The sequence below is a fragment of the Calonectris borealis genome, chromosome 10 (genome assembly GCF_964195595.1).
Source record: "Calonectris borealis chromosome 10, bCalBor7.hap1.2, whole genome shotgun sequence".
Lineage (NCBI taxonomy): Eukaryota > Metazoa > Chordata > Aves > Procellariiformes > Procellariidae > Calonectris > Calonectris borealis.
The window spans coordinates 8647416-8667259 of NC_134321.1; the positions used below are offsets into that span (position 1 = coordinate 8647416).

The 19844-nt window shown below is 45.0% G+C and overlaps 2 protein-coding genes across 4 annotated transcripts in view; both read right to left on the minus strand.

Annotated features, from left to right (window-relative positions):
* Positions 1-347: 347 nt before the first annotated feature.
* On the minus strand, positions 348-3677 carry SNTN (sentan, cilia apical structure protein). The gene is made up of 4 exons (XM_075158447.1): positions 3568-3677; positions 2899-2933; positions 1995-2134; positions 348-529 (listed from the first exon to the last, which is right to left on the minus strand). Exons 1-4 carry the CDS (start codon positions 3675-3677, stop codon positions 371-373), a joined length of 444 nt encoding a protein of 147 aa, XP_075014548.1. The 3' UTR covers positions 348-370.
* Positions 3678-10025: 6348 nt separating this feature from the next.
* SYNPR (synaptoporin) overlaps positions 10026-19844 on the minus strand; it is a 110703-nt gene continuing 100884 nt past the window's right edge. For 2 of the 3 annotated variants that reach the window (XM_075158451.1, XM_075158449.1), the window contains 2 exons: positions 12788-12979; positions 10026-12040 (listed from right to left, as the gene is read on the minus strand). In XM_075158451.1, coding sequence (XP_075014552.1) covers positions 11774-12040; positions 12788-12979 — 459 coding nt within the window. In that variant the 3' untranslated portion in view covers positions 10026-11773. The remainder of the gene's footprint in view (positions 12041-12787; positions 12980-19844) is intronic. The other variant, XM_075158450.1, reaches the window with a different exon arrangement.

Below are 19844 nucleotides of genomic sequence, written 5' to 3' on the forward strand. Positions count from 1 at the left end.
TCATCTCCCCACAATGGTGCGGGAGATGATGGAGAGGTCTGGGAGAGCATGGGCTGCCTTTCCCTGGCATTAAGCTGGGCTGGGGGCTGCACCCAGCTGCTAACTGGTGCTGGGGCCTCGGGACCCACCAAGAGCCAGTCAGCACACCCTCCCAAAGCACGTACGTAGCGAACATGAAGCCCTGAGCACCAACATTTCACTCCACAGACCGTTTCTACAAAGGAGTGAGTTCAGCCAGGTTTGGACAAGACTTTATTCCATTTAAAAGGGACCAGCACAGGGTATCCAGGCACTCGGTGTTATCTCCGTGTGTGGTTCACTCCTGCTTTCCTTATAAAGTGCCAAGCCATTTCTTCTTTTAAAGCACTGATCATTTTGTGGTTTTCACATTTTTGATCTCCTGCAGCAGGTCAGACATTAGGGTGAGACTGACTAACAAGATCATGAAATCTTCAAAATCAATTTTATTCTCCGACTCCTCATCCAAGGCAGAAATTATTTCCTGGTATTTTGGTTTGTTTTCTTGGCCCTATGGAGAATTTTAAATGACAAAAAAAGAAAAATATTAAGCATGAACTTCCTTTTTTATTGCATCATAAAAAAAAAAAAAAAGACAAACACATATGTAAAAATTCATGTATTTTTCTATCTTGCCATTCAGGTTTTTATGTCTACATTCATATTAGTTTTTCTAAAGGTATCCCAAGAAACTCAAACAGAAATATTACTGCAATCAGACAGGAGAACAACCAGTCCCCAAAGTTTCCACCTGAATCCAGAATACATCTTTTAAAAGACACCAGTCATGACTGAAAATCTGGCAGTGATGATGATGTAGCTGGTAACTGCTGGAAAAAAAAATGGAGTCCTGTGCCTTGATAAAACCGGGGAGAGGAAACAACCAACCAACCCTCCTAACCTTAATGTTCAAGACAGGTCCTCAAATATATACTGTGAAGGTCTCAGAAACTGTGGATTTTACAGACATAACTTCAGTAGCTGCTATTCTCTGTCCTGCTGGACATTATTATTGGAATGGAAGGGATTATTAAAATTATGTATCATGTCTGTTATTCATATTTCTTTATGAAAAAAAAAGAAAAAAAAAAGAGTTCCAGGATATTTTTTTAGCTTAATAATCTTCAAAACATCTCATGATTCCAAATTTGATTGGCTATTGATATTTTCAAGTCCTTTTCCATAAGGTGCCTAGTTTCTAATTTGGTACCAATTCCCCCTCCCCAACCAGTCATGTGATTTTGTTATTCTCGGAAGCACAGGTATCGTCAAGAATGTCTTTACTCCTAAACATCTCTCTCATTTACTTAGTTGAGGTCTTTTTACTAGTCCTACATAGCTTTTTCTACCACTTGATAAAACTCTTTTGTTTTTTTTTTTATTTGGGGAGGGGAAAAAAAAAATCTGCAAGAAGTTTACAGCCACGAGTGCCGATATAGCTGTTTTTCACTGACACGCCAGGTGGGTGACTGATGGAGAGGTGCTTCCTGCTCCCCTTCTCCCACGGCCCCACCAGCAACCGCAGTGCATGCAGCTCTGCAGCACGGGGCTGGCTCTCCTGGTGCTGGGTCAGTGCTCTGGCAAACTACCAAATGCTTCATTAAATGCAATGGCTTTCTTCTCTTCATAAATACAGTCTCTTTTCATCATCTGAGGATTTTTTTGTTTGTTTTGGGTGGGTTGTGTTGTTTTTTTTTTTTTTGCAATTGCCCTATTTTCTTTAAAAAAATGCAAGCACCCATGTCAACCGTGATTTATTGCTGTCCCCCCTCCTTTACCCTTATATTAGACACAGGCTCAACATAAAGCAACTAATTTGCCGAAGATGTTTGTACCAAATCACTGACGTCTCACTTGGGATTACACCTGGACTGATGCCTGCCCAGCTGCAGGACAGAGCCCGCGGTGCCATTCCTGCACCCACAGCGCCCGCCCAGTGCCGGCCCAGCGCCACCCGCTCACCCAAACCCCCTCACCTGTATGAAACCCCCAAACTGGGTTTGCAGCAAGCTTTTGGTTTCAGCTTTGCTGAGCTTGCCCTCGGGGTCAGCAGAGTTGTTATACACCAAAGCCACGGTAGCAAAAGCTTTTTCAAGGTCTGAGCCTTTTCCTAGAGCTGGCGGAGGGGAAAGTTGTCAGCCTATCAGAAAAAGTGGCATTTGAGATATAATTGAAAGGAATCTGTCAGAACCATCCTGAGTGGGTGGAAATCTGTGTAGTTTCATTAAAGTTAATGAGACTGAAACTGTTTATACCCACAGAGGACCTGGCCCAGATTTTATTTGGAGTGGGCCAGCAACATGCCTCACGTCCCATGGAAACACACCCCGGGAGGAAGCTTTCGATCGGAGCTGGGGCAGTAACGCGGGGTGACGCACGAGACCCATCTGGTCTACCCCCACCCTGGGCATCCAGCCAGGACCTGCCACGCCACGGAGACAGGCCACGCTGGCCATTTGGACTCCCAGGAGCCTGTATCAGGGAAAACGTGGCCCATTTGGGAAGCCTGGCTGAACAGAAATGCCCACGTCTGAGCATCAGCGCCGCACTTCAGTGTTATGGTATACTTGGGATTTTGGCTGGATTCATTCCCCGCACTCCTGAGCCGCATCCTAAAGACTGCGGACTCACGGCCTTCAGTTAGCATCAGGTACCACAGATGTTTTGGGTTGTGATTTTTTAACGGAAAGGCAAGCAGAAGAGGAGACACGGATCAACGCGGGAGCACATTGCACAGGGACCCACGAGACCCCCTCCTCTTGCACCGGCTGAGGGTCTGCACAGCCTCCGCACCTCTGCTAAATCACCAGGTTTTACTGCACTTGGGCTGTGGCCTTGGAAGACCTGAACCCCCAAAAGGCAACAAATGGGTCCCCTTACCTTTTATTGACGCCAGCTGCTTGGCTATAGGTATGCTGGTAGTGAGAGAGAAGAGAGGCAGAGTTATCACCTGGTGAATTGTGTACATATATATAGTTTCTCCATGAGTGAGCTTGCTCACTTCTGTTTCATTTAATCCCCTTGGAACTCAGGGCTTCCCAAGGGAGACTGGCTTTCCTTTCACAGCGGAAAGGAAAATGGTCTTTACAAGCAGCACACATCATCACACAGCTCCTAATTCTTCAGCTAAGCAAGTAGCCTGCATTTGTTCTTAAAGGTGCTTATTAAATAATTTTAAGAGAGGGGCGTTGCAACATCCTTCAAGTAATTTCTTCAGAACATGAAAGAGCTCCAGAAAGTTGCTCAGTTTTAAGCCCATCCCCAGGGAAGTGCAGAGGGGACTGTCATCCCCCACTCACCAGTGCTCCCAGTTTGGAGCAGACATGTAGCTTTTATTTCCAGCAGGACTCACACCTGTGAAAAGCACCTCCCTGCTTTCTATTAAAACTTAAAGCCTGCTTACTTTTGCTAAAGTGCTGGAAACTAATTACAGAGCAGCCAACACACAGCGGAAGATTTTGCTTGTGATAGAGACAAACACATCCAGATAATAAATTTCAGGACAAATGGCAGATCACCAGAGATGCAAAGAACAAAGTGATGACTTACCGCTTGGGCATGCCTGCTGCAGCCGAAGGGCTTTTTTTGGTGGAAGCAGGAGCTGGCTGATTGACCGAGTACTGCTTCGTGCTGGGAACGCTTGCTCTGCAGCCACACATCTCGAGGCCGGGGTGTTTGTGATCTCTAAGCAACTCGAGTGATAGCAAACAGGTGAATTCAAGCTCTGCCCTGTGAAAGCAGCCCGCTTGCAGCCATGGCCTATCAATAATGTAAATGCTACCTGGTGATCACGGAGCCAGCTAAATACATCGGTCTAAAGCAGTCCCTGTAAGGCAGCACTGCTGGGTTGGCAAGTAGTGTGGCTTTTATTTGAGGTGAGAATTTGACAGAAACAAACCAAACTAATGGAGCCTGAATCCTCTTAGATCTGTAGAGATGTAACTTTGCATCAGGAATAACTAAGACACTGAATCCATTCAGCTATATTATCATTTTAATGGGAAACCTTTCTAGCGTGGGCTAATGTAACTTGCCCCAAGCTATGAAGTGAGTTGTTCCTATAGACAGTCAGAAACCAAGCGTTTCCCAATTCCTGACCCAGCATTTACCCTAGGCGAGCACGCTCCTGCTCTAATATTTATTCCCCCAGCGCAGTGCAAAGAGATCTGTTCTTCCTCTGAGCCGCTTGCAAAGCAGCATCCAGCACGGAGCCTCTGCTTCGGTTTCTACCCGAACAGATAGTGCCTGCTTCCAAAAGCAGCACGGAGCCATATGGCAGAGCAGTCGCGCATTAGAGGAACTGGAAGGGCTCCGATGAACTTTGTTATTTATTGGCATGGATATCGCTATTAGAAAACACACAGCTTGTCACGCTGCCTGTCTCTGTGCATGGTCTCCTTTCTGCGGATCCTTTGCCTAGAGATGTCTAGACAGGATAACTTTGACCTAAAAGACCAAGCGGCTGTTTTAATCCCAGGGTAGCCTGTGAATAGGTAGTGACTTCAACTACCTCATCCAGCTCATCGTTCCTGGTGAAAGGATACAATGCTGACGTTAAAACTACTCAGGATGAGACTTTATGTAACAGGACACGCAAAGGAGACTGCAACAGATGGCCTAGAGAATTAAAATGTTTTCCTCATTTAGTAGAAGCTAAATTACTGAAGGCTAATGAATAAGGATGTTCACCACCTTACTGTTCCTGGATTTTAATTATCTTAAAAAGCATGGGAAAAGAGAACCTTTAATTTTCCATCTGAGAGTGTCATTACTCAAACAATTCGGAGCCTTTTTCTGAGAGGTTTAAGCTGTCTTAGATCTCTGGTGCGTTCTTTAGGACTGGCTCATGAATAAAACAGAGCCTGTAATTGCAATGACGCAGCCAAAACACATATAATCAATGCTCATTATCCCATCAATTAACACACTAAAATTAAACAAGAATTCGGGCTTAGTAATCTGCCATCAGCTAAAAAAAAAGTCTTGATATCATGTTGAAGTGATAATTCCCTTTCACATCTGTTGAACCATACAACACAGCATGAAAGGCCTTACATCCCAGTTAATCCGCAGAATGGTAATGTTTGGTCTTAGCGTCCAAGGTAAAAATGAGAGGGAGAAACAGACTCTGTTGCATGTTTATCAGCTACAGGCAGTGCTGTGAGCTGGCTGCCAAAGCCAGCCCTCTGCATTTTGGGCTCTTTCCACCGTAGATCAGATTTCAGCTCGTTTTTAGTCTAACCGACTTTTGAGAGCCTGAGCTCTAGAACAGGTGATTTGCTTTGCTGGGGTATTAACAAGTTCAAGCAAGCCTGGGGTACATTATCCCTCTAGGATATACTAATTAGTGTATGCAGGAGCGTTAGTGCCTAACAGATAAAGGGTAGCACAAGGATAACCCTTGCCTTTGCAGATGATCGGCTTTGAAGACAGCAAGATTTTGGCTGTATGTGTTGCTCGAGTATTCTGGTCAGCAAGGTATGCAGGGAGCCAGGCCATCTGCTCTGTATCTATTTTGATACACGCTATTTATGTTTGAAATACCCAGGTTCTTTTATCGGTCAATTTTTAGCAAGTTTCACATGTTAACAATATTGTCTGTAAAAAAATAAGCAACCTGACACTTAAAACTGCAAAATCTTTACAGGCAGTTCACTTAAAGTAATTGAACTGCAAAAAGCCGCAGTCTCTACTTCACTTCTGGTCTTTTCCTCAGAGTTTTCCCATCCTTTTTTAAGTACTTTCTGCAATTTAAGATGACTTACGTTGCGAAACATTTGTGTGTAATGGAGCCCTGGCTCCCTTAGAGCTGACCCCAGAAGGCTGGGCAGGGGCAGGCGTGGGCATGCCCGCGGCGGCAGGCAGAGCCCAGGGCGGAGGCGGGAGGGAATACCTAAAACCGAAGATGCGTTCACGCCATTAGCCACTCAGACTTCATTTCTTCAGTGAACTCTTCAGCAGCTGCAGGAGAGGTGCTGCTAATTTGCACCCAGGGAGGTAATAGCTTGATTTCTTTCTGACCTGAATATGGTCATTTTTATCTTAGATGATACGTCTGTTTTTTTCCAAAGGGCCAAAACTGAGAAGCCCCCCACTCCATCTTAGCCCAAAGCAGGACTGGCTGCCACAGCCTTATACTATTTTCCTCCCGCTCTATCCCTTTGAAATCAATTACTTAATGTCAGAAAAGCCAGCAGAAGCAGCAGGTCTAATGTGCTCCCTGCAGTTGGTCTCTCAACACCAGCCACAACCCGTGGTGCCCCTGCACTGTCATTCCCCTCCTGCTCGGGCAAGCGGGCTCAGCCCCCTGGGGAAGGACCTTCTCCTCTTCTGCACGGTGGCATGCAAAGAGGAGGCACCACCCAGCGCGGGTTAAGGGGGGATTTAACCAGCTCAAGGGGTTGATAGCCGTGCTGCTGCAACAAGCAGTCTGCTTTGAATAACTGTAATTAGCTAATGGCCACTGTACCCCTCTGGTCGCAGAGCCAAACCGGCTCCTGCTCACCAGTAGCTGGTTTACCTGTGCTAACATACTGCTAAGCATCCAGAGAAAAACCAAAACCTGAACCCCTGCATTTAGTCCAGGAGGTAGGGAACGCGAAGGATAAGTAAAATCCCAGGGTGAGTGTTTCCTACCCGTTTTTTTCTCCATCACCATGCCTTTTGGTGTGGATGCTGCTGCTGCTGGGGGATGGCAGAAGTGACGTGCTGTGTGTCCCAGGAACATTTGCCTCTTGGCCATCACCATTTTTTTTTTTTAAATATCTCTTCATAGTCGATTGGATTTCACTCAAGGGTGAAAACTGCACCAGTATTTATCTGCATCGGTCGTGCTGGACGCAGTTTGCTGACCGGTGCCTGACGATTAACCGGTGCCCAGCGCTCCTCCGGGCAATGCAGGGCGCTGCCCCGCGGGGCACGCTCGGCCGGTCTGTGCAGGGGTCGGGGTGAGGAGCAGACCCGGCTGGGAGGCACCGACAGGTCAGCCCGTCTCCCCTACCGCACACGCGGGAGATATAACTCAGCTCAGCCTGGAATTTAGCTCTGGGGTCACGAATGATTAAAGTATTCATGAATCCCATTGCTGAGACAGAGCAGGTAAAATGTCGTTTAAGAAAAGCTATTAGAACTGTGGGGAAACATCGTTTGTCATCTCATGTCCAGACATTTTTCAGACGTGGTACAGCACTGTGGCCAAAATGTGCTGGTGCCTCATATGGGGGCTGCCAGGGGGCGGGGGCTGCGGGGATCCCCTGTGTGCAGGCACCCACCTCCCTCGGTTTCTTTGAAACTCTAACGGATAAGGGATAAGCCCAACATTTTTGGTATGATATTCATTTTCAGAAGGAAGCCTGACAATACTATTACCAAATAATTTTTCCTCTGAGAAATGTTTTATTACAGGACATTTAGACTTTAAAAAGGTAGCTATAGTCATAAAAAACTAAAATCTTATTAAAGAAGGACACAATAAAAATGTAAGAAAAGAAGCTGGTAGCTAAATGCAACAAATGGGATGCCCCCCCAGTGAACTATTAAAATTTCATATCAAAATGCTAATACTTTCATACTGAGGATGTATGGCATTGATGAATGATGGGACAATCAGCACCAGATATTAATACTAAAATACAGATTATTGCTGCAGTTAGAAAATTCCAGGAGGAAAAGCTCTTGGGTTTAGTAGCAGGAGGGAATAAAAAGTAATCCTGAAAAAGAATAGTTAAGTCAGGGAGAGCATAAGCTAAGTAGCCCATCCGTTCACATATATAAAGATTTTGATTAAAATCTGGCTTAAAACTAGTAGACAGGACTAAACACTTATGACATGACATAGCATAATATGAGAAGAACTTTTTCAGAAAAGGATGAAACAATACGTGGCAGTTTATGCAGTAGTTCTTTATCTGTCTGTAATATTAACTGTGAAACTCTGGAGATATTGTCAGGAGCAGACTATAGACAAGTGCAATGAGTGTTCCATGCGACTGCCTCTTTCATCAGTACTTCAGAGATTCAGCCAGGAGTAATTCAGGGCTAGAGCCCGATTTACTCACTCAAATTGAGAGCATATACAGATTGGAAATAATTAACCTAATCAGGTCAGGCAATTGCAATATGAATTCATGCAACAGAGCACAAACTTTCTCCAAGTCCTGGCCATCACCGAGGCTCTGTTATGGGCAGGTCAATAGCCACGGTTAAGGAGATTTGATCAGTCATTGGGCAAGTATCACACAATAAAAAAAAAAAACTTGTCAAGTAGGGGCACAGCCCTGTGGGCTGGATTTGCATCTAATTCATCCTCGTCTCCTTGATGTGCTGGGTGGGGAGCAAAGCAGGCTGCAGAGCCACTGGGTACCCGCAGTGGTGCTCCCTGCCCTCTCCACAGAGGGGATGATGCTGCAGCTTTGCAAAGTGCATCCCCTCCCCAGTCAAGAGCAATGGGGAAACCCCAAAACAGCGCGTGAGCATGCCTCTTCCTTGGCCTCTGAGGCACCTGGAGAGAAAGTCCTGTGCTCCCACCTCCCCTGCCACACTCGCAGAGGTACCTGCCTCTCCTCCACAGCTCTACACTTGATAATGCAAATAGGCTCCCATCTCCGGTAGCTGAGAAAAGGGCTATAAAGAGAAACACATGGGAAAACAGGAGGGACAGCACACAAGATCAAGGAACATGTTTTTTCCCAGGCTGACCTAGTTATTTAACTAACTGGCAGAGATACTCACTAATGATGAAGTAGGAAAGCAATCAGTCTGCCAGCAGCAGTTTCACAGAGGATGCTCAAGTTTACTTAGCTATTTGTCTTAGACCCAGGAAACATCAAATACAGTCTTTTCCATCTTGCTGCTCAATACTTTGCTATACAGTCACTATTCCCAGTTCAAATAAACTTCAAATTTCCCAATGATTGCTAAAGGATGTGATAAGACTTGAATCCAGAGGAACACGGAGGAAACACTCCGATACATTTTCTTATATAACACAGACAAGTGCATATATCATTTTTGTTTTCGCTTTTGCTGCTGCCATACTATATTAATCTGAGAAGCTATAGATGAAGAGATTTTTCATCTCTCCTAATTCACAGTGAAGACTACAGTCCTCAAAGGATAACAACCAGCTCAACTGTTCTGCATGGCAGCACGGAGCTAACGTACCTGGCCAACTGGGTAAAGCAAAGGGCAAGTCTTTCATGAAAACATGTGCCTCTTCCACTACTTTTGTCAACTCCTCCACCAGCTCTGCCCTTCATGAGAAAACCTTAGATTTTGAGTTCTGCAAATAACACCCAAAATAAGTCATCGTCGTAATTCTGTCCCCAGTCTTGTATTAGAAACTGCCCTTTCTCCAGGATGTCATCCCCTGAGGGTTTGAAAACTGCAGTTCCTGTGCTCACATCATTACACAAGAATTTCAGCTTCTTTGAAATGCAGGAATGAACCTAAGCAAAACTCAAGCTTCTTACCCTCAGCATTGGATAGAAAAGTTTGGAAATGGGACCCTGCTGATCTAGGTGGGAAAGTTGATGAAGAAAAAGCTAGTTGACACAAAAACCTATCTATTTCTAGTGGAGAGGCTTAGATGACCCAACTTGGGATATTCCTGATCAACTAATACAAAGTGGATTTTGTTTTTTTTTTTTTAAAAAAAAAAGAAGGTAAGTAGGACTATGTGGGCAGGGGCATGAAGAGCATATATCCCATCCCCATCCCTTGCCACACACAGAGATTTCACTTTCTCCTGGCTTGCCTATATCTAACTTTTTCCAAACTTAAAAAAAACAAGGAACAGAAGAACTGAAAGTCAAAATGAAATTTTTCATTGACCCAGAAAATTGTATTTTGCTCCCATTTGGAATACCAGAACATTTAGATATTCTGGTTTGTCCTCTCTACAGCTCAAACTTGGCTTTCCAGCAATCCACAGAACTGGGATAGTTAGCGCAGTACTGGGCTAGTCCTACTGACAGGTGGAAAGAGAGGTAAAGAGGCAGGCAGGTATTAAATTGCACAGTTTTAATATTTTTTTTTAAACTTGTGATACTGACCTTTAGTGACAAGTGTCTGTAGAAGTGTCGTACTCCACGTACATTAAAACAATCCTCATAAAAGTGTTGGAAAACAGTGAGAATATGACCATAAGGTCAAGCACAGGAATAGTTATTTATCTTTAATAGTTTTCTTCTTAGTTATTTTGCAGTGACATTTTACTATCAACATACTCTGAAAACATGCATTGTATGCAATAACTTTATTAGGGTCAAATAGATATCACAATATAGATTCATCCACCGAGTAGCCATAAATTGGTTACAACAATCATAGAAGAGACTAAGCTGTTTTAAGCTAAGATGCTTTCAACATTACAGCTCATACAATAAGGTTATATACTGATACACTTTGATTTAGAAATGCAGATGATCAGTTTTGATTAGTATATTGTGCTTCAGGCTTTCATTTGTGTCAGTGCGTCCCATATGCTGTAGTGAGGAAGGGCTGAATTTCCCAAGGAGAAATCCGAACGGGCTACAAGTCTGGCTCTGGCTATTTTAGGATGAGTTCCTCTGAGCCTGGGTTATTTGGTCAATCCAGTTACATTCTCCAGTAGCACCAAGCTAGCGCTCAGAGCAGCGACAGAACAGAGGGATATCTAACAATCTTGAAACAGCACGGATGGAAAGGTTTTCTTAATATAAGAGGGGATAAAGGAATATTTATGCTTTGTAAGGTCACAACAATACATGAGGTTTTCATATTTTGCTGTATTAAGCAACAGGGCATTTTCACGTGGTTTTGTATACTGATATCTGCACCTCTGTTATCTTAGTTAAATAAATACCTTTGTAAACATATAACACAGTTACTTGGTCCTTATTTTCCACAGCTCACGTTAAAAGATTCACAAAACATCCATAGAAATAGTGATTTATAGAATGAATACTTAGCTGAGTTAAATGGAATAAACATTGGTCAGGTACCATATATGCTACTGAATGCCATTTCAAGGAAAAACATTTTAGTTACAAAGCATTCAGAACTTGGGTAAGCCATATATTCAACTCTGCAAAATATATAAAAGATGCATACTTCTTTTAAAGGTACATTTAACAAAATGTAGTGGCAGAAGTTGAGAAGTTCCATTTACACAGTCCAGACATTTGGTAGTATGAAACTGCTTATCCATGCACTAAATTACGGATGACTCAATTAACGGAAATAATAGTAAAATCTTCTGAAACAAAAAGGTATAACCAAAACAAATGCTCTGAAGAGTCACAGACAGGCAGTTTTGAAAATTTAGGTGCCATGTTACATGCATGGATATAGAGAATAATCTGTAGAAATAATAGTAAACCACTTTTGTTTTTCACCAAAATGCAGAAGGAAATTCAATTATATTATGCGTATTAAATACTACAGACTTGAGGCTACAAAATGCTTCTACCATCTTAACACATACAAAACTACCATAAAGTTATCTCTACAGTACATACTACAACACTGACTCCAGGTCACCACCTGTGATGAGCACGTCCCCTGTATCTGGCTACTCAGGGTAAAAAAGGCCAACTCCAGCCCACCGGCCACCTCCCATCTGCCTCAGGAGGTAGGCTTAGATCTTCAATTGACATTAAACACCATGTTGTAGTATTAATTTATGTAAAACCCTTAAAAACCTGGCGCCACTGAAACTTGAGACCTGTTAAACTCTCTACGTGTGAGGGATGCAAGAGCTTGTGCTGCACGAACCCTAAATTTGATTAGCGAAGGAGGTTGGCCCACTCTGGCCGTAGCTCTGGGACTGGCCGTATTCACCCACCTGGCCGTAGGAGCCCGGCTGGTTGTAGCCACCGGCCGGCCCATAGCTGTCTTGGTTGTAGCCACCTTGGTTGTAGCTGCTGGACTGCTTCTCCATGGTGTCCGGAGGGTGCCGCTGGCCCGAGGAATGCCAGCCCGTCTCCTTAAACACAAACCAAATGTTGCCTGCCCAGAGGATAAAGTTCAAGAAGCCAAAGACCTATGTGGGAGAAGAGGAGCTCATCATCTGGCAGCCGCGGTCTCACAGCCCAGTCTAATGTTTTGGACCCTGCACGGTCCTGGGAGAAGTCAAAGCTGCTCCCAGTCCATCCTTCTCCCAAAACCTGCTCAGCTTTGGAGCAAATTCCCAAATTCACCTCCCTTAGCTATAGCTCACAAGGTGCCTGTTTTCCTTTTTGTTTCCAAAAAAAGGTTGAGTTTTTAGGCCAAAATAATTTTTTTTTCCTTGAAAACATAATCTAGTTTAAAGAAACTGTGGAAAGATAAAATTGAAAGAAAATACTTTAAAAGAGAGAAATCAATTGCTCCGCTGGCCTAAAGTAATTTTTGTTTTTTAAACATTCTGAAGACCAATTTTATGGGTTTTTTTGAGGATTTTTAAAGGAATCTGTAAGGCACAAAACCTTTTTTTCCTAAAGGAGCGCACAGACCCCTTTTCAAAAGCATTGCAGCTGGGGCAAGTTAAAAGCAGACAGGCCAACCAATGCACTTGGACAGACACTTTGCTTTCTCCCCATCCCAACCCTGCACGCTCATCCCGCTGCTGCTCCACGGCAGAGAGCTGTCATGATTCACGCTCTGCCCTTCCCCGCAGCAAGACTGTACTTCCAATTAAATCATTTCAGCTAACTGGTTTACACCAGCCGATTTAGGTCAATACACGGGTAAAAGAGATGAAAATACGTTTGCAAGGTAAGGGTGAAAAGTGGTAATCAAAGTCACTTACAACCGAAGTGTTGAGGCTTGACATAACGGGGCTGCGAACAGGCAAGCATTTGTTGGACTGCTGTTTGCAGGCAGACATCAGTAATAGCACTTCGTCTGGGTCGGTCGCAAGCTTTACATCTGACAGTCCTTTAGCCCAAGCAGATGAGCTCACTAGCCACAAGAATGAGAAGACCACTGTCACAATGAAATCCTAAAAGACAAATTAGTTAGAAGCATTATACTGGTGTGTCCGTTGGGAAGAAAAAAATATTAAAAATCACCAGAAAATGGAAAGCTTGCGTCAGAGGAGAGAAGAAACAAGAGCTTGTTATTTCGTGGAAGGTTGTGATTACTGTCGTCACCTACAGAGCAAATTTTCAGAAGTGCTTGATGTGCCTAACGGGGCAGAGCCCTTCGGTTGCCATTTGCATCTCCGACCCCGAGGCCAGATTCCCACAGGCGTGTGGCTGGTACCCGGGATGCTGAGCTGCCTTGGAAATCTGGTCGTTCATGGCACCTGGCTGATAAGTTGGGATCAATTAAAAAAATATAGATGCCTGGAAAGGAGCTGGGCCCTCCCGAGGACTGGCTCTTGCCCCGGGTGCTCCTACAGACACAGCCGGGGTGGGTTTCCAATAGGAAGCGTTTCCTCCCGCGGCAGCATCTCAGGGAGAACCTGAAACTGGCTAATCCTCAGCTACCAGATGAGGAGTTTTCTCACCAGCTACAGGTAAGGCCAAATGTCCCTGCTCTGCACGAGGCGTGCAGCCGCTAATTATCACGAGTGAACAAATAAACAGCAAGACTTGCCAAGCACAGAGACTCCTCAGCTCCTCTCTGTCCCGCTAAAGAATTTGCTCTTAATTCGCATCCAGGGAAAAGAGGGGGGAAGGGGCGGCGGTACCTCCAGGATCCAGCCCCTCCGAGCAGCTCCGCTCTGAACCACTCTGCTCACTTTTCCCTCGAAAGACTCTCAGGAGCACGCACAGGCATAAACTTCTCCTTGTCTTAGCCAGAACAAGTGGCCAAGTGACACTGTTGTTGTGTGGGTTTGGGGGGAAAGGAGGGAGGAGGTGTGATTTTTCAAGCTTTCTTGCGTCTTGCTAAAACAGAAGAGCCTTTCTGCTGTCATATTTCATCCCATCTGTCAGCCCACAACAGATGGTAGAGGTGCCAAAGTCTAACATACCACTGACTGCATCGCTGCGTCTTGATATCCCACCTCCCATGGAGGCTGCTTCCCCTTCCCCCTTACAAAGTAAAGGTGTACATGGAAGGAAGAGAAAATGCTCATTAAGAACACAGCGTTTCGGGTTGGTATCCAGAGAAATAAGCGATCCTTGGGAAACATCATTCTCCTCTTCTACAAGCACAGCTGACATTTGGGGAAGGAGCATTCCGTGGCACCGCAGGGATGCAGGACAGGAGCTTCTTCCACGATGGAAGATGCACCAGTCAATAAACCAGCCACACAAGCGAGCCATGAACAAAGGATTTCTCCGCTCACGCAGATGGGATTAAATTAACTGTGCTTGGACGCTTTCCCAAAGGATACATCCTTCTCTTTCAACAGTGCCACAATTTGTTTTCTGCAGGCCTGTGTCTGCCGCTGAGCTTTGGGTTCTCTGACCTCCCTTCATGCTGGTCAAGTGGGCTTTCTTGAGGTGCATGAAGCCCAGGAGCTGACAGCTATCTTAACACCCAAAGCGACTCTGGGCAGGCAGAGGCATATAGCCCAGAGTAGTTTTTCTTCTCAGGGAGATTTCCAGCAAAAGAAATTATTGTATCTTATATGTCCTAGCAGTAACTGAATGAGAAACGGACTCCTAGAGGCAACAGTTCAGTTGCAAACATTTCCTAAAAATTCCAGCTGGTAGACACACCAGATATTCACTGAGTTATGGATTATGATGGGATATGGTCTTTATTTGCTATGAGGCTTGACATGTTATCTACCTGGATGCCAAGTCCCCATATAGGTTCTGATTGACACAATAGGTCGGGACACACCAGAGTTTTGGGGAATACATTTTTTAAATGACAAGCAATACTCTCTCAACGCCACCACACTATTCGACTTCGCAAACTAAATCAAGCTCTGCAATCAGTGCATTAGCAATAACAATAAAATAAATGCATAACAGCAGGTAGAAATTTGAAGCAGAGACATATTGACCTAAACTAACACAATGTAGGAGCTTAAACTCGCTAAAAAGAGGGCATTTTTAGAAGTGAGCAAAATTCTTCCAGCAGGTGACAGCAGCAGAGGTTCAGACCTGCCATTGAGCTCGCAGATCCTGACCCCATGTTGGTGAGGCATTTGCACACCTCCTGACACTAATGACTGCAGTCTGCAAGAGTCCCTCACTTTCCATCGCTAGCAGGTCATGTCTTGGGCTATGAAGTACTGCTAGGAACATCCCATACCACTGTGCAGTTGAGGGGCTGGTCCTAAAGAGGCTAAGTATTTCATGTTGTTTCTCAGGTCTTGCCTTCTCCGTCTCACCCATCCTCCAGCCTTTGGCCGATTTCCTCTGCTCCCCCGCACCAGGGTGTCCATACAAGCCCAACCCTGCCCGATCCTGCCCTCTCTGCCTCTACTTCCCCTATTTGAGAGCAGATCAGAGCCTTGGGGAAAGGATCCCCGCTCCTGGGGGGGCTCGGATCAGCCCTTTCACGCAGGAACTCCCCAAAACTGTAAAGCCTGGCTGGGTGCAAGAAACACACCCAGCCAAAAGGGAGAGATTGCACAGCGGGACTCGGAGAAGAACCCACCCAAACCCCTCCACAGCCGGAGGACATGACCGCTCCCAGAAACACGTTACAAGGCCAGCAGCTTGTCAAGAAGACAGGACAGAAAGGCTAATGAAACACAGCGGGTGCTCTCGCCGAGGTTACATGGCCAGACTTGGGCTCTTGGAGGATTTGTTCTGTCTCCTCTGCGCTGTGCAAGGAGCAAAATACACGACTAGAGCAAACTCGTGTCTTCCTATTTATTTTGAATCTTTGCTAACCTTCAGCTTTGGCTGGAACTTGAACTTCTCTTGTTTTCAAGTGGGTTTGGATTTCTGGCTGAACATTTTCACAGCTCTGGGTGGAACAGAGTTACAAGATAATGACATGCTGAAAATAAAAGCGAATTTTAAGCTAAGCTGTTCTGTGGCTTAATGTCTATCTGGGGAATTTCTCCTTGGTAATTAAAGCCAGAGTGTCTGCATACTAAAACAAATCTTGCATTTGAATGTTTAATATCCCCATAGCATGGGTGATTTTTTTTTTTCCTTTGGAACAAAGTAATTTTTGTAGTTGCTCTCTTGAAATGGCTTCTACAGATCTCTTCAGTGTGTATTGTTGTATGCTTACGCTATACTAATTGCGAAGTTTCTTTCTCAGATCTCAACTGAGATACTTTGGTCAGCCTACAGGTGCCTTTGGGAAGGAGGCAAAATAGGAACGTGTAGGAGAAAGTAGAAAACAAGATTTAAAATGTGCTGAATATCCAAGGAGGGAGTTTTTAAGAGCCTGAAGTATGTGTAACAAAAAAAAAAAAATTCTTGCTGCCTTTTTCAAATTGAAACTTGCTATTAGTGAGTTTGCCAAAAATGCCTGCTTGGAACAATTTTATATATTATATGTTTTAGAATAGAACTGTGAATGTGCCTTTTCTTTTCATGGTAACTGAAACATTTCTCCTTGCTATCAAGCTACTGACTTTTGCAAAATGCCCGTCTTTGGAGGGGGCAGTCGCTGAAGTCTCCCAAGCACGGTTTCGGATCCCCCAGTGCCCAGCACAATCTCACCCAGCCAAAAGCATCTGCAGAAGCTGCTTCTTCGCTCAGAAAGGGGACGCGTTTCGCCTGCTCTGAGCCGGTCAGTGGCTTCAGCAACCCCCGGAGTGCTGTAACACACGTGTCCTGGGCGCTCTCCCTCCCGGCCAACGTGGTCCAAGTTTGGCACCATGGCCCTGGGCTGTTATGTTTGAAAACATGCAAAATCTCAGCTCTAGCCTGGCCGGAGGGCGCCTGGCATCCCCGCCGCGCTCGCGCTCCCTCCTCCCTCGCTGAACCGCAGCTGCTGGCCCCGTAACTGGCTTCCACGAGGGCTTTCAGTGCCTCTCCACAAACGTTTCCATCCACTAATGCTCATGCTACAAAACCTTTTCATTTGACAAAACCTTCTTGTACATTTACAGCATACAAGGGAGCAACTCCTCAAACGCCAAAGCCTATAAACCCTCCCAGCCACAGCCTGTCCAGCCCGGCGGCACTGCCAACAGGTTTTATGCACAGCCACGCAGGAGCAGAGGGAGATTTCTTTACCCCAGCAGGGGCAAACTGCTCAGAAGATTTGCTTTCACAGTCACAACTGACCTAAAAATTCAAGAACCACCCCAGCAAGAGCCATTGCCCCGGCCCCAGCCCAGGAAAGTGGCCAACAGCAGGTTGCTGCAGGCAGCAAACACCTTCCTACAGTGGCGTTTTAGCTCTTTTTTTGGTTTGAACAAGGTCCCACCCCAGGTTTTCTACAGAATGAAGCTTTGAAAGAATTACACGCCTCTCATAATGGTGTACGGCTTTGTGACATTGCTTCTGGCAGGGATGTGCGGAACCCTTTGGGAAGCACCAGTGTGTACAGCAGGGTCACTGTGGCTTGTGTTTCAAAAAGGAGATGACAAAAGTGGTCTGAAACAGCTCTTTGAAATGCCAGGAATTATTCAGGTTATTCATAATTTCATTTTTTAACTGCAATGGATTCAGTCTTTGTTTTTACAGATGGCTCTTTATTCTTTTCCTGCCTATTTTCTAGGAAGCAGGACAAAGGGGAGGAAATAAAACATGTTTAATCAAAGCCGTCTCCAAATAACAGACTAGGAGTGTACTTAACGCACTTGGTCCGCAACATATGTAAAGAACCAAATGCCTTTCTGCTTAATGTGATTATTCACAGGACTCCAGCTGCAAAGGAAAGATCTCATCTTCTTACATGTAAGCATCTTTACGCGCTGTAAGAATGAGATTATCAAGTAAACACTATAAAAATGAAGTATCTCTTTTCAGGGCTATGTCAGTCACTTTTCCTGGCTAAATAATTTTATGCTTTTATATTAATTGATTGGAATACTAACGAAGTGATTTACATTTATACATGAATGCATGTGATTTTTCATGGCCAATCTATAACTTCCCAAAGACAAATCTGAAGGCACATAGAGACAGAATTGTCAGAGTGTGGGTTTTAAATAGAGTACATATGGGGTATAGAAACTATGGAAAAAATAAGAAATCTGAGTGATGGGTACTGATACACATCAACCATGACTATTCTTTCCTTTATTTTCCCACTCCAGAGATAGATGGAAGCATCTACCCCTGATCCCCTAAAACTTCAGCACAGAACTAACTGTTGGGTGGGTTACTCTCTGCATGCAAGCAGCTGCAAACATACAGATCTGAAACCGGGCATCAAGACAGAGGTGCTTGGGGTGGCAGTCCCAGGGTGCAGCTCATCTCTGCTCTCACTGCAAACCAGCCATGCCTCCCCAGGGTACATGGTGTTACACAAGTGCAAATCAGCTTAGGTTAGGCTTAGAGATGCAGATACACGGAAAACTGGTGAGATTTTGTACATCGCATTCATTAAAAATCTAAGTCACCATCTCCAATTAATTTCTTTAAAACGTTTCTGGCTCTTGAGCACTAATCAGTCATTTGAGAAACAGGCTTGCACTTGTTGTAAGTGCCGAGGCGAGCCCCCAGCTTCTCGCTGCACACGTGCATCAGGCGGGAGTTTGCAGCGAAATTAAAATCACAGTTGCAGTTTGCAGAGCTCAGAAACACATCGCACATATCTATCAGGTATTTAACCCCAGGTAAACTGCTCCTTGTTCCTTTAGGAAATGGGAATCCAAGGTCCTCTCTTAGGTTTATCTATCTCATATGAACCCCCCCGAAAGATCTCTCCATGGAGCCATGGAGGCAAGCGGAGGGCGCACGTGGCGAGGGCTCGCTGCTGACAGCCCCGTGGGAAGGGGTGACTCCCACCTCCATCACAGACCAGTTACACAACTGGGGCCCCGTGCGACCAAAAGGAAGATTTTTATCCCCAAAACCTGACAGGCAATGTTAGCAACAGACATGGCTCACTGCACAGTGAATAAAACATGCCGGTGCCATCCAAACAGCCGTGGAAGGAGTTAACGGCTTCTACTGGAAATATTTCCTTGCCATGATGTCTCACTTCACACTGAACATTAAAATATTTTTCCACAGTTAAAGTGATGCTTCGCTGAGATCTCAGCACATGCAGTTGGGTTTCCATATATTTGTATAAACAAGGTAAACTTGAAACGTTTGTGACTGAAATTTTCTCGTGACTTAGTGGCCATTAAATTCTTTATAGTCGTATATTGTGCATCCAGTCAGGCCACTGCAAGCTGGTAATGCATTGATGGTGCTCTGACTGCCTGTGCAAGGGTTTTTTGAAAAAATTTTAGAATTTCAAGTGAAAGTCTTTTTTTTTTCCTCTCTCCACTTCTCCTGTCATACTCCTTTTTCAAATCCTGAAAATTTGTCAGGAGGAAAGGCAGCCAGCTCTGAGAGGGTGCCGCTTAAAGGCAGATGTCATCCCAGACTGAGCACATATCAAGCCAAGAGGAAGTACAAGGCTTAAAATGAGAATCGTTTTAAATATGAGATTGTGATCGGGCACTGCAGCAGAAGCAAGGACAGATGAAACTATCATCTTCTAACTCTTCACTGAGAGGCAAAAAACTGGTAGTCTGGAAACGGTGCCTGACACACGGTGACGGGGAAGGAGCGAGGACTGCCCTGCCACCTGCACCGACACGTGCTGCGCGACTGCTGGCTGGACTCAGGCGTGCACAAAGCACCCCAGATTTCTGCAGCACTTTTCTTTGGGAGGAACAATCTCAGGGATGAGACATACTCACACATCTGATTTGATATACGTGTGATCTTGCTGGGTACATCAGCTCAGTGTAGCATCTGCCTGGAGCTGGAGGATGCATCGCCTGCCTGTTACATCCCTTAGGTGAGCCCTGCAGCTATGGGAAGCTG